The 14,290-nt window shown below is 36.9% G+C and overlaps 1 protein-coding gene across 1 annotated transcript in view; it reads right to left on the bottom strand.

Annotated features, from left to right (window-relative positions):
- Window positions 1–12,489: 12,489 nt before the first annotated feature.
- Window positions 12,490–14,290, bottom strand: part of LOC135084764 (uncharacterized) — a 33,481-nt gene continuing 31,680 nt past the window's right edge. Inside the window, exons 16-17 of the mRNA XM_063979503.1 lie at window positions 13,070–13,170; window positions 12,490–12,572 (exon numbers count right to left, since the gene is read on the bottom strand). Of these exons, the coding sequence (XP_063835573.1) occupies window positions 12,490–12,572; window positions 13,070–13,170 (184 nt within the window). The remainder of the gene's footprint in view (window positions 12,573–13,069; window positions 13,171–14,290) is intronic.

The following is a 14,290-nucleotide window of genomic DNA, read 5'->3' as shown; positions in this document are numbered from 1 at the left end:
ACACGCACTTGCTTTAAGGCTGCTGCTGCGGGAAGCGAGCGCCAGGGAACAGGTACTTATCAAATCCCTCTAGCTAGTAGTGTTTTCCCCTTTTCCCCGTAGGTTAGAAGTGATTCCGCCCCTTTCCCTAGCTAACAGAGCTTTTTCCCTCTCGCCCGACACGCACTTGCTTTAAGGCTGCTGCTACGAAAAGCGAGCGCTAGAGAACAGGTACTTAATTACTTGTCCCTCTTCTTCTAGCAAGCAGTGCTTTCTACCCCTCCCCCTATAGTGACCAGAGCCGGAGCTATTTTGAATTTTCAGCAAAGAGAACTGATAAATAAAACAACGGAGTGCTCGCAATAACGTCTATTTGAGAACTGAGCTAGCATACAAACTGACATTGGTTTATAAAAGTAAATTCACAGATACCTCCATACGTTACAAGAACAAGTAAGTACTTACTTCCTGCGCCTCCCTAGTTAGTAGAACTTCCTCCCCCTAGCAAGCGGTGTTCCTTCCCCCTAACAAGCGGCGTTCCTTCCCCCTAGGATGCGACGTTCTCTCCCCCTAGCAAACGGCGTTCCCTTCCCCTACTTAGCAGCTTTTCCCCTCCCCTAGCAAGCAGTGTTTTATCCCCTTTTCTCTAGCTAGCAACGAGCTGGATGTATTGAGCGCCGCGTGTTTATCGCGAAGTCAACTAGCGGGCGCGGTAAGAAGCCACGCGCTTGCTTTAAGGCTGCTGCTGCGGGAAGCGAGCGCCAGGGAACAGGTATTTACCCCATATTTTGATTTCCCCCCCTCCCCATAAATAGAATTACTACACTTAACATCAAATAAACCGCACCTTCCGCGACGCGAACTTTAAAGATTTTCTTCTGACACAATCATGGTACCCCAACAATATTGGTGTTATTTGAAAGCCCAATAAATATCCTTAAAGAAAAATACATTTCATTTCTAAATAAATGATTAACATATACCATAAATGTGACTTGAAAATAGACCTCACTTTGGGCTCACCTCTGGGATCAATTAGACCAATTTTTATGGTTATAAAACCAAATAAAGATCTCACGTGTCCTCTTTAACAGATGGATAGCGATTAATACCAACTTAACAGTTTTGTAGTCATAAAAAATGGCTATAGCGTAACTACCTATTTTTTGAAGAAGTGACTCTGGATCCTTGTAAAGACACATTTTTGGGGTAAAAACCTTTCCTTTAATGAAATGAAGTTTAGAACTAGGCTTTCAAATGGTACCAATGTTGGTGGGAAGTGGGGATACATACGTTTGATAAGTGCTTGTCACGGGAGGTACGATTTATTTGATGCCGAGTGTACTTCTGCTTCCCCTTCCCTAGTCATCAGCGACCTAGATGTTTTCTGCGCGCGGGAGGGAACAGGTTTTCCCTCCTCCTTCACATTCCCCTAGCTTGCAGCACACTAGATTCCAGGGACCGCCAGAGGGAATAGGTCCTTACTGTCTCCCCACTAACTTTAGTTTGCAGCAAGCCAAAGTTTCACATTTTTAATTGTTTTTAATGGGTTGACAAAATATCCGCCTTCGGCGATGAACTTTGCATGTGAAAGAACCCCATTGTATCCGAAATCAAAAGCTAAAACCATAACTTGAAATAAAAAAACTTTTTTCCTATTAATCATTAACATTTTTAAGAATTAAATGGCCACTAACATGTCTGACCTAAGAATTGACCCCAGGCCCACACTTTACGAGCCACCCACACGACGCCCCACGAATGCCCCACGCGCGACGTGGGCCCGCAGCCGCGCGGGGCGTGCGGGGACGGCGCGGGGCGTGGGCGGGGACGACTCCAGCGAGACAGGATCATCGGGATCGGAATGGGAAGACCTTATAGGCTGTGAGGTTTGTTGGAGATGTTAGTTGATTGAGAAAAGTAGGAAAAATGAATCTTAGTTAAGCTTGTGGAAAGTGGGAAAAATATATGTGGTGGAGGACTCGATTATTGAGAAAAAATTGGAACAAATTTTGGAGTGCGTAAATTATGCTTATTGTAAAAAGTTTGCGAAAAAATTGAAAGTAAAAATTCGCGACTTGTTGTTGAAAGTTGAAAAACAAAATTATATTTAATAATCTTGGCAAGGTTGTTGGTTGTTGTATTTATTTAAAAATCTATGAAGTGTAATAAAAATGAACGTGGTGTAACGTTTTATGTGAATTGACAGCTGTCACCGTGACATCTGTCAAAACGCCACGCCCACAAAATTCACTACTTCTTAGTTCAAAAATCTGACCAATTTAAAAGTGAAAGCCTTGCAATGATTGTTTTTTTTTGTTTTGAGCCTTAACACAAGGCAATAAAGTTTTTAAATTATAGTTATCTAAATTAGTAGTTAGTGTTTAAAATGACGTACTGATTAAAATTAAGCTTCGGTACAAATTACATTGTAAAGAATATTATCCTTTAAGTTGTAAATCTCACGGAACAAAGTTCTTCCAAGTTGTGATTTTGCCAAATAACTGAAAACCTTTGATCTCTTTATTTGTATTATTGTTGTTGATTAAAAAGTTTATTCTTGTAGGTAGTTTGGAGTTATATAAATTCTATAATTTAGAGACAGATCAAAACACAGGCTTCTGAAGCCAATGACTTGAGTTTGTATCGAGTCTTGTTGAGCATAGCCTAGAAGAGAAATGAGTGTTGTTTATGGATGTCTAAAACATAAAATTGTTTAGTGTGTAAGTCTTACTTATTGCTGGGGTGTTCAAAATCGTGTGACATTTTTTTCAGAACTACTCGTACTATAGTCCAGTCGCCGAGCACGTAGATTTTCGTCCAATGACTCCAAGCTACTTATCCTAATCGGTCGCGCGTAATTATATTGCTGTCGCGACTGTGCGACGGGCGGCCGCAGTGAGTGTGCGAGCGCGACAGCAATAATTATAATTACGCGCGAGCGATATAGATGGGTAGCTTGGGGTCATTGGACGAAATTCTACGTGCCCGGCGATTGGACTTTAAAAAACAGTGTTCCCTTAGTCTTTATAGTTATTATTGTTACAAATACTAGTTATAAGCTTTTTGTTTAAGAATTTATGTGTATTTATATTTTCTGCCATCTGGCCCGCTGTGTTTTGCCCTGATTTTTTGGATTTTCATCGCGTTTGTCCCTTTATCATCTTGAATTCTACATTAGACCTAAGTATTGAGGAATTATTTGGCTAAAACAGCAATATGGTTATTAACCGCTTTAATTTTGGTGTTTATCCTGTAAAAGTGTCGCGCGATTGTCACCCTTAGAAAATACTTCTCTTTTACTCAAATTGGACTACTACCACGAGTAAGAGAGACAGCATGAGTGCCATAGTAACTCGAATTAATATTATAGTTCCTAAAGTACAAATTGCTAGTTGTGTAAAAGCAAAATTTGATTTTGCAAATTTTTGTAAAATATGTTATCTATTGTATTATTATCCTAAGAAATGTACCTATTTGATTTCGAATTATGTGTTTCTAATTACGCTTACTAGTTTGCGCCATTGGCGAGTTAGGTCCTATCACTTGTTTGTGGCCAATGAGGGTTTTCGCGAATGAAAAATCCGCCAGATGGCAATACGTAGACGCGAGGTCCAAATGCTGCATGATTGGTTATTTTTGACATGACATTGACAGATATGTCAAAATCTACCAATCACGCAGCAGTCAGACCCCACATCCACGTCCTGCCATCTAGCGGATCTTTCATTCGCGAAAACCCTCATTGCCTAATTCACGTATTTTGACAGTCAAGATCTCGCTGACGTTCAGAAGTCAGTTCTAAATCCGTGTTCGGTCATTTCGATAGAACGATTACTCGTGTGCGTCAGAACCGCGGGTGGGGTATCATGAAATCGAATGAAACATATTCTGGTATTTAGTAGTGTTTTACTATTATTTGATACCGAAGATAAAAATTTTAGTACTTATCTATAAACAAAATTAAACGAAAAACAAAGTTCCACCGCCAACCTGACGTCAGGATGGCGGGTGGGTAGTTGAACGGTGTACAATACTTAGAAACTGTAAATGCCAATTTTTAGTATCTCTTCATTAAATAAATAAAATAATGTTAATTCTTATCTACGCCTTTTTATTTACTTGTGAAATATATTTTTTTCAATGTCGGAAGCCATACAATTTTTTTTTGTTTAGATTCAAAAGTTCTCTGATTAAAACAGCATTAAACGATAAATGAGGTGCACTGATATTTAATACATATCTACAAGTATTGCATAGTAGAGTAAAAAGATTTAGTAGTTCTACTAAATACAAGATGAAACGATTAACAAAGTCCGCCGCCGTCCATTCTGGCATCAAGTTGGCGGGTGGAAATAAAACGGTGTAAAATGCATAAAGACTATAGATGTTAACTTATTATAATAGTCCTTTGGTAACTACTTACATTTATTTTAAAATTATAACTTTTAACATCTTTAAATATTATTTATTTCATTATTTTTAATAACCATTCTGTGCGCTCACATGTTAAGAGTCGCGGCTTAGATTAAATTATGGATTGTAATTTGTACTTAAATATGACTAACTTGTTTTGCGAGTCTTAAATAAATAAATAATAAACCCTTGTTCCACATACTTTATGGAATGAGATCTAGTTGACGGGAGGGATGATCGGGATCACATTCTTTATTAGCCATGGAACATTTCTCTCGACAGAGTAAGAGCAATGAGAATGAGAAAATGTTTAAAATTACTGCGTTTCATCTTTTTAAGCTATTATTTAGGTACTTACCTACTTACTAGTAAACATTTACATAGAAGTTCCTCAGAGCAGGGGGCGTAGTGTGAGTTTATGACAAACGCATTCGATGTCGACTGCAAAAGTAACAATAAACGTATGACAGCGAACCTAGCGGAAACTTTCAAGAACTAAAATCTTCTTTGATGTTAACTCACACTAAGTCCTCAGATGAGAATTCCTATCAAGACTGTAAATTATAGTTAGGAATATTGGCGGATATAATAATATTATAGTTAATTTAGAGATGATTATGAATAAATTATGTAAACAGCAGTTGTTTTATTTAAATATTTATAAATTGAGGAACTTCTATGTAAATGTTTACTAGTAAGTAGGTAAGTACCTAAATAATAGATTAAAAAGATGAAACGCAGTAATTTAAAACATTTTCTCATTCTCATTGCTCTTACTCTGTCGAGAGAAATGTTCCATGGCTAATAAAGAATGTGATCCCGATCATCCCTCCCGTCAACTAGATCTCATTCCATAAAGTATGTGGAACAAGGGTTTATTATTTATTTATTTAAGGCTCACAAAACAAGTTAGTCATATTTAAGTACAAATTACAATCCATAATTTAATCTAAGCCGCGACTCTTAACATGTGGGCGCACAGAATGGTTATTAAAAATAATGAAATAAATAATATTTAAAGATGTTAAAAGTTATAATTTTAAAATGAATGTAAGTAGTTACCAAAGGACTATTATAATAAGTTAACATCTATAGTCTTTATGCCTTTTACACCGTTTTATTTCCACCCGCCAACTTGATGTCAGAATGGACGGCGGCGGACTTTGTTAATCGTTTCATCTTGTATTTAGTAGAACTACTAAATCTTTTTACTCTACTATGCAATACTTGTAGATATGTATTAAATATCAGTGCACCTCATTTATCGTTTAATGCTGTTTTAATCAGATAACTTTTGAATCTAAACAAAAAAAAATTTTGTATGGCTTCCGACATTGAAAAAAATATATTTCACAAGTAAATAAAAAGGCGTAGATAAAAATTAACATTATTTTATTTATTTAATGAAGAGATACTAAAAATTGGCATTTACAGTTTCTAAGTATTGTACACCGTTCAACTACCCACCCGCCATCCTGACGTCAGGTTGGCGGTGGAACTTTGTTTTTCGTTTAATTTTGTTTATAGATAAGTACTAAAATTTTTATCTTCGCTATCAAATAATAGTAAAACACTACTAAATACCAGAATATGTTTCATTCGATTTCATGATACCCCACCCGCGGTTCTGACGCACACGATTACTCGATAGGAGCGCATTCAGCGATTTGTTGTCATTGACGTTTAGTTACGTCGTCCCATTGAAAAACAGTTCTAAATCCGTATTCATAGGGTCATTTCGATAGAACGATTACTCGATAGGATCGTATTCAGCGATTTGTTGTCGTGGAAGTTTTGTTACGTGAATGGGGCTATAGGTGGCGCCACTGTCTAATAAGTTTCCGTCACTCGCTAGAGGCGCCAACTGGTGACCGTGAAAAAAGAAACTGTCATTCGAATTTGTAATTTGATTCCTATTTTTTATTCCTATCTATAGTGTCTGTGTATCTGAGATTTTAAGATACCATCTCTTTCCATTATCAAAGAAATGAAAGAGACAACAGTATTATTTTGTAACAGTGAAACTAGATTTGCTGAATAACAGGAGCATCGTGATTGTGCAGTTTTTTCTTTGTGTTAAGTCTCTAATATTGTAAGTATCATTCCGAACTTAATGTCATTGTGATATTATATTATTTTCTACTAATTTTCAGTTTCATTTGAAGTACTAGACTATTTTGCAAGAACTCTATGTAACACAAGCGTACCTACATCAGATTGCAAACACATTTTGAACCTTAATCTTAAAGGAATAAATTCCAATATTCGTTGGGTATGTCTGCCATCTTATGCTGTGCTTGTGTGTGCTTTGTGTTATTATAGATGGACAATGCCCGCGGAAAAAGCTATAAGAAATAAAACCAGATCATCAGTCTTATTACATTTATTGCCGCTTGCCGTACGATGTATTTATTTGATTATTAATTGTAGATAACATAATAAATAAAGTTAAGGTTACATCCTAGTAGTTAAAATAGTCAAAGAAAATTATCACTATGTTATTATTATTATATTATTATACTATTATATTATTATTATGTTAATTAAATAAATAAATAAATAAATAAATAAATAAATCACTTATTCCTCGGAATATTTACCAAATGTGTTATACTTTGGAAACATAAAGAATACATAAAATATAATATGGAAAACTACAAGGATATACCCGAAACTTTATCATAAATATTATTTAAAAAAAATTGCAATAACTTCTGTATGTTGGATTTCAAAAATATCTTTCATTAATCATTAATTTGTTTTTAAAGTCAATGTAATACTTTAAAGATGAATATTGTTGAACACAAAATACCCAATCAAACATAAAAGTACATAATTCGTAAATTTCCCTAAACAAAAAGTTAAAACTTACTATACTAATACATATTATACAAAATTAAACTAAGAGGCCGGAGTAAATGAGATTCTTGAGTTTTCAATTAATCAATTGGTTCGTATACATGTTTAAAATTATTATCTACAGATTCCAACATAATTTTGGGGCACATGTAATATTTTAATTATAATATGACAGTAATAATTGATTACTTGCCATACCAGGTGAAACATCTTGGCAATACCTATGCAGTGAATCTATGCAACATAATTCGCTATTTGATGTACTGAAACATAACTCTAAAATCCAAATTTGGGACAAAATGTCCCTTTAAAGAAAGTGTGACGTTATCACTTATTCTTTGGAATCATTTTAGATGTAGTTTCGCATTTGTCTATCGATAAATAATACTAATTTGACGTTTTACACAGCGCCATCTAGTCCTAAACTAAGCAATACTTGTACAATATGTAGCGGGAAACGTGTTTAAACATACACTTATGTGCCATTTTAATACATAGAACACACCCAGACCAATACAAACAAGGTGTGTTTAAGTTCAAAAATGTTTTTGTTGCAGTAAGGAACCACCACATCTGGTGGCTGTCAAATTGACATTACCAGACGTGTCATGTCATGTCGACGTTTCTAGTGTCACGAGTCGCGGGTAATTTGACCCCGAGGGAATACTCAAGAGTGATCAAACGAAAATTCTACAAACTAAACTAGCGATAACTAATAATACAACACAAATATTTAAACAGCTAGCGATTCTAACTAAAATCTAATATTCAATCATTATCTTAAAACTGAGAATAGCGTCTTTTGTAAACTTCATTAATTCTTAGTCAAAAACTAATGCAATACTAGGCGTCATTAGTTAATTTTTGTTTTTACTAAACAGTAGTTCAATCCAATTAAACTGTACGCTATAATTTGAATACAAAAATAAACCCTTTTCATAATACTTTCAGTGATGATGGAACATAGCCGATGGCAAGGTACGTTACAACTTACACTCAATAACTATTTGGTTTGATACGATAACAATTGGACAACTAAATTGGTGTTTAAAATGAAAGCTAGCTTATTAATAAACTATCAAAAAAAATTTTGCAGGGTGAACACCACAGACAATGTCATAGATAGACAAACCAAATGTCATTTTAAATTCTCTTTTTGAGATTCAAAGCCAGCTTTGGGAAATAAAATTCAATTACCAGTACATATCTAATAAAGTTAATCTATTATAAAAGCCTATTTATAAGTACACTTGTGAGCACCATAATTATTAAATCACTACAACTATTATACACGTGGTTCGACAAACTTTAGGCGAAGAACCACCCTGTATATCGATATGTCGTTTTACTTCTAATTCTTATGTATAAGTGTATGTCTTGTTGGTTGTCCTATTAAATAAATAAATTCGGAGAAGCAGTGTCCATATTATTCTATTTTATTTTTTGTGTTAAGTCCACATTACGAGACTAAACACAAAACTATTTAATTTTACCCTCCATTTTTCTCTGTGATAGGTCAATTTAAGTATTTTAGACCAGGGGTGGCCAACCGGTCGATCGCGACTATTCGTCCAGTCGATCGTGGCAAGGCAAAAAATACTACGCGATTGTGTACTAAACTATGCTGTTTCATTTAAGATTTCAAGAAGTATGTAAGTGGTTCGCACAGGGTTTCGTTAGTAAACAGTGGATCTTATGTCTAATCAAGTTGGCCACCCCTGATTTAGACTAATCACGCGTTTGACTCTATTCTTAGTCGTATCGTAATACATAGGGTTGGTTATTGTGTGTGAGACAGGTACGTGTATGCGCATTCGTGTGATGAGTGTATTTATTTTTAATATTATTAATTTACTGTGGACTAACAGTTTTACCCAAAACGCCCAACAGCGTATTGTGTGTGTGATTTTCTGTGGTGATAGTATGTGCTTTGAAATATCTTTTGCGAAACTATTTTTAAATTAGGACGAACTTATGGTCCAACAAGAACGATGTGCTGTTAAGATATTTACACAATATGCAACTGCAAGTTCGTGACACCCAAAGTGGGCCAAAACCCCCTCCATAGCAAGTGGACAGATTCGCAACTGGACAGATTCTCAACTGGACAGATTCTCAGGTGGACGGATTAGCAACTGGACAGGACATGTACAGTCCATAACATAAAAACAACCTCCTGTTCAGTAGTTTGTGTAATATTAATTTGAACCTTTATCATGTAATGCAGCGTCTTTCCGTTCTATACATGGCCAGAACGTACCTATAGGAAACTGCTCGTGTATATTTTGGAATGTCTCTTTGTAAATCGGTCACTACAAACTATATACGAATTTTGCGCACTGATCGTGTATAGTTTGTATCGTGGATGGATTCCGTCTTCGCTCCAAACTATACTAAGTATACCACTTACAGTTGACTAGACTACCAATGAAAATTGTTTTGAACGAGATCTAGTAAGTAGTTTTTTTTAATACCTCGTAAATCATAAACCGCTTATTACCGCGTAATCTTTCGTACAAATAACTTAAATTAAAAACTTATTTTTTTTTATGCATAACAAGGCAGGTATTTGACCACAATCGCACCTGATGTTAAGTGGGATGCAGTCTAGGATGGTACATATCTGCCCTGTAAGTGCCTATTCACTCTCGCCTTGAAAAGGCTCGGATTATAGTTTTCGGGGAAGACAGCAGCAGGCAACGAATTCCAGTCCCTAGCTGTTCGCATTATAAAAGTCATCGAAACGCTTAGTGCGAGCTGGCTTATTATGGGTTGCTAAAGCGAATAAACCCACAAGACCCAATAAGTCCACCCACTAGATGGACCGACGACCTCATAAAGTTAGCGGAAAGGCGCTGGATGCAGGCCACCACCAACCGGCCATTGTGGAAATCATTGGGAGAGGCCTATGTTCAACTGACGTCTTTTGGCTAAAATGATCATGATGATGACGATGAAAGCGAATGAAGGGCTAATAGCTTGGGTAGTTCATCGTAGGTATAATCCTTTCCTTTTCAATGTTTCTTTTAGTTATTAATAGATTCTAGTCATAGTACATACTCGTATACATGGATGATTGTGTTATACTGTGATTTATAATACTTAGTGGAATTACTGCTTTCAAAACGTGAATTAGAACTGGCCCCATAGCAGACATTTTCCTAAATTTATGCCCTTTGAAATAGGCTTTTCGCCCAAATTTCAATAATTAGTTAATAATATACCTTGATGCCTATTTTATACAAATGCGCTCTTATTTTGGAAAAAAAATCTCATCTCCAAGGATTATTTTGCATTTTCAATAATATTTGACATAATGCCCTCAAAAACGCTCACGACCGTCATGGCGTCTTGAATGACGTCACGCCTTGCAAAACACAGCTGTTTTAGTACGGAAATTGTAAAGTTAAATTAATTACAAACGGATCCATCGTATTTCAAGTCCTGTATAGTGCCCCAATGTACAAGCACAAGAATAAAAACGCCAAACAAGTTATTTATAGGTATACGTACCAAACAATCAGCAGATACGTAAAATATGATGTCCATTGTTTATCAACAAAATCAAGGATGTATTTTTGTGAAGATCATTTCAATGTAAGTTAGATATTTCACACAACATAATCTGATATCATGTACCTACATATTATAATGAAATTGTTGAACTTTGTTTAAGAATAATGATAACAACAAAATGAGGTTAGGAACTATTCATGACATATTTACCAACAAACTTCACTTTTTTTTTTAATATAGAAATTCACGGCTCTGGGTCAAGACTTCAAATGAAGAAAAGTGTTGCCAGTCGGGTCTTGTCAGAAATTACCAGAAATATAAAAAAATGTAACCTATTTTTAAAATGTACTCTCTCATCTTATTCATGTGGGAAACTACAGTATTATTATATTATTTATATCACTTAGTTGTACTGTACAGTACCTATATCTAACATTATTTGCCAAAACTCGAGACATAATGTAAAATTATTTGTTGAGCCCTATAAAGGAAAAATATCTACAAATTTCGAAAAATCACCTAAAAAGTTACAAAAATAACCTTCTAGCAACACTCAAATGTTGGCAATGACAATCTGGCCTAAAAGGGCTTGTACCCAGAGCCGTAAAAAACTATATTTAAAAAAATAGAAAAAATGACGTAACGCTTTCTGATTGGTGTTTGCTGTCACGTGACTTATGGGCCATTTTTTCCGAATTTATTTGCTAAAAATATAAATAATCTTTAATTATTATTTTATGTAGTTTCGTTTTTCATTAATTATACGACTATCTTAATAGTTATACAATCTTATACTGCAGATTTATTCACTGTGGATACAAGCCTATTGTATATTGGTTAGGCTATTGCAGCTGGTACCACTTTCCATACATTAGTGCCCATCATCCTTTGTCCCGGTATTCAAGTTTTTTTTTTTACTTAAGTTTGTTTAGTTTTATTTTCTTTAAATAAAGTCTTTCAATGTATTAACTATAATTCATTGCTCATGACTGTACTCTGTCCAGTTGCTAATCCGTCCACCTGAGAATCTGTCCAGTTGAGAATCTGTCCAGTTGCGAATCTGTCCACTTGCTATGGAGGGGCCAAAACAACCTTATTCCAATGAGGGTTTTCGCGAATGAAAGATCCGCTAGATGGCTGGACGTGGATGTGGGGTCTGACTGCTGCGTGATTGGTGGATTTGGCCCGAGAAAATCTCCAACGTCGAGCTATTGGAACGCTGCCACGAAATTCCGATCGACCAGCAGATCAAGCGCCGCAAGTGGAACTGGATTGGCCACACTCCGAAGGGACCCCGATCACATCCCTAAGCAGGCTCTGGATTGGAATCCCCAAGGAAAACGCAAACGTGGTCGCCCCAGGCAAACTTGGCGGCGCACTGTAGCGGACGAGGCGAAGAAGATCGGCAAGACGCGCGAAGCTCAAGACCGAACGCGATGGAGGACTGTTGTGGACGCCCTCTGCCCCATCTAGGGGACATAGGACCATAAGTCAAGTAAGTCAGCATTTGGACCTCGCGTCTACGTATTGCCATCTGGCGGAGTTTTCATTCGCGAAAACCCTCATTGTAATGAAGACGTGTTGCGAACTTTTTGGCTACTTTGGGTGTCACGTACTATTTGACGCTGAATGTGGTATTCATGTTTTGTATGTGTTAATTTGGTATGTGCCTGAATGCAGAAATTCCTGTGATACTTTTAATCTTGTGTTGTCTGCGTGTCACGCTTCGCCGCTGCTGTCCGAGGAACTGGACTCGTCCGGCTCGCTGTCCGGCCGGACGGTGGAGGCGTCCGTGCGATCATCTGAACACATGTAACTTTTTTTTCAACAATTTATCATCTAAAAGCGTAAATGTGAAAATTATTCTATTAAGGCTGCTGCGATGCCGTCTGCCCTTCACCAGATGACGTCACTAACGTAATGTTACTCGACAGTAGCGTCAACAGGTGATGAAACACGGTATTGAAATGGTTAATATAATTATTTATTTCTTACTAGAATTCGGGAGAAATATACAAATCAGGCTTCCCTAGCCGGTCTAGCCAATTCTCCATTTGCCTTTGATACACGTGTTGTTGTTGTGTTCCTGCAGTGGAGACTAAATGACCAGTGGCATTCGCGTATTTTGATAGTCAAGATCTCGCTGACGTTCAGAAGTCGTCCCATTGAAAAACAGTTCTAAATCCGTATTCACAAGGGTCATTTTGATAGAACGATCACTCGATAGGATCGCATCTCAGTGTTTTGTTGTCGTTAAAGTTTTGTTACGTGAATAAGGCTGATTGTAATGTATACTGACCGTCCCGGGCGCGCGGCGGGAGCAGCCAGGCGTGCGCGGGCGGCGCGCGGTACGAGCCGTGAGACGAGTTGCTCGGGATGGACAGCTCGCCGAGTAAGTCACTGGAAATATTATGAAAATTGACCTTATATTGAGAATTTCGCTGTAAAAAGTATTTATTTAGATGGAATTTTAACGGTCCACCCACAAGGTGGACTGACGACCTGATAAAGGTAGCAGGAAGGCGCTGAATGCAGGCCGCCTCCAAGCGGCCATTGTGGAAATCGACGTCCTAGGGGAGATGGGCCCAAAACGGGTAACTTAAGGTTTGTGTCAATAAAAAAGACGTTACTGCAGTTGCAAAGTTATATATTTTTAATAAATTCGTACAAGTATGTATTAAACTTTGTAATAAAAACTAAAAATCACTTCTCTTGTAACAAATCACTTCAAAAATTTAAGAACTAATCAGTCAGTCATTTTACCCGGTTTGCCCGCAGGGGGTGCCCAAAGCGGGTATGGCCCCTGGGGCAAAACGGGTCGAGAATGGGCAAGGCAAGTTACTGACGTTGGCTTTGGCTTTCTTAATGTTAGTTGGGGATATCTCTTTTCAAAGGCTTTACACCAATCTTCTCCAGCAGTTTGACTTTTGAAAGGGTGCAGAATTCTATTGCTCTCTGCATATTGATATACGTGAGATAAAAATCCAATTTTGTCAGACCAAAAAAAAGATTATCCATGTGAAACAAGACTTCTATCAATTCAGATTCTTGTTCAGCCAAAACAACAAAAATTACCTATGAAACTACCATTTTCGTATCCATATATAATTAGAATAAGAATAAGAAGCGGTTACCCGTTTTACCCATACCCGCTTTGCCCAAAAGATACTTTTTCACGTTTTGTAAAATAATCTCAAAATCTTTATCAGAAAGGTTGCTCAAACGTTGTTTTAATGCAGAATAATACACAAGTAACAGATTCAACACAACTTAAAACAGAATGAAGTAATTCATATTCACATATCTTGATATTTTTTTGTGAAACAGGCAAATAAAAACATTCGCGTCTCGGAGCTCCGCCGCGCGTCGCCGATGTTTCGGCCAAACTGATTCGTGTCGAAACGAGTTCGGGCGTTGCCACGAAACGCACAAATGTGCTCAATCGGCTTGTATACGTGAATAACGAAGGCTACCCGCTTTGGGCGGTATACCCGCTTTGGGCTCACCTCCCCTATGGCTG

This window comes from Ostrinia nubilalis, chromosome 27, assembly GCF_963855985.1.
Source record: "Ostrinia nubilalis chromosome 27, ilOstNubi1.1, whole genome shotgun sequence".
Lineage (NCBI taxonomy): Eukaryota > Metazoa > Arthropoda > Insecta > Lepidoptera > Crambidae > Ostrinia > Ostrinia nubilalis.
This window is presented reverse-complemented; position numbering and strand designations above follow the sequence as displayed.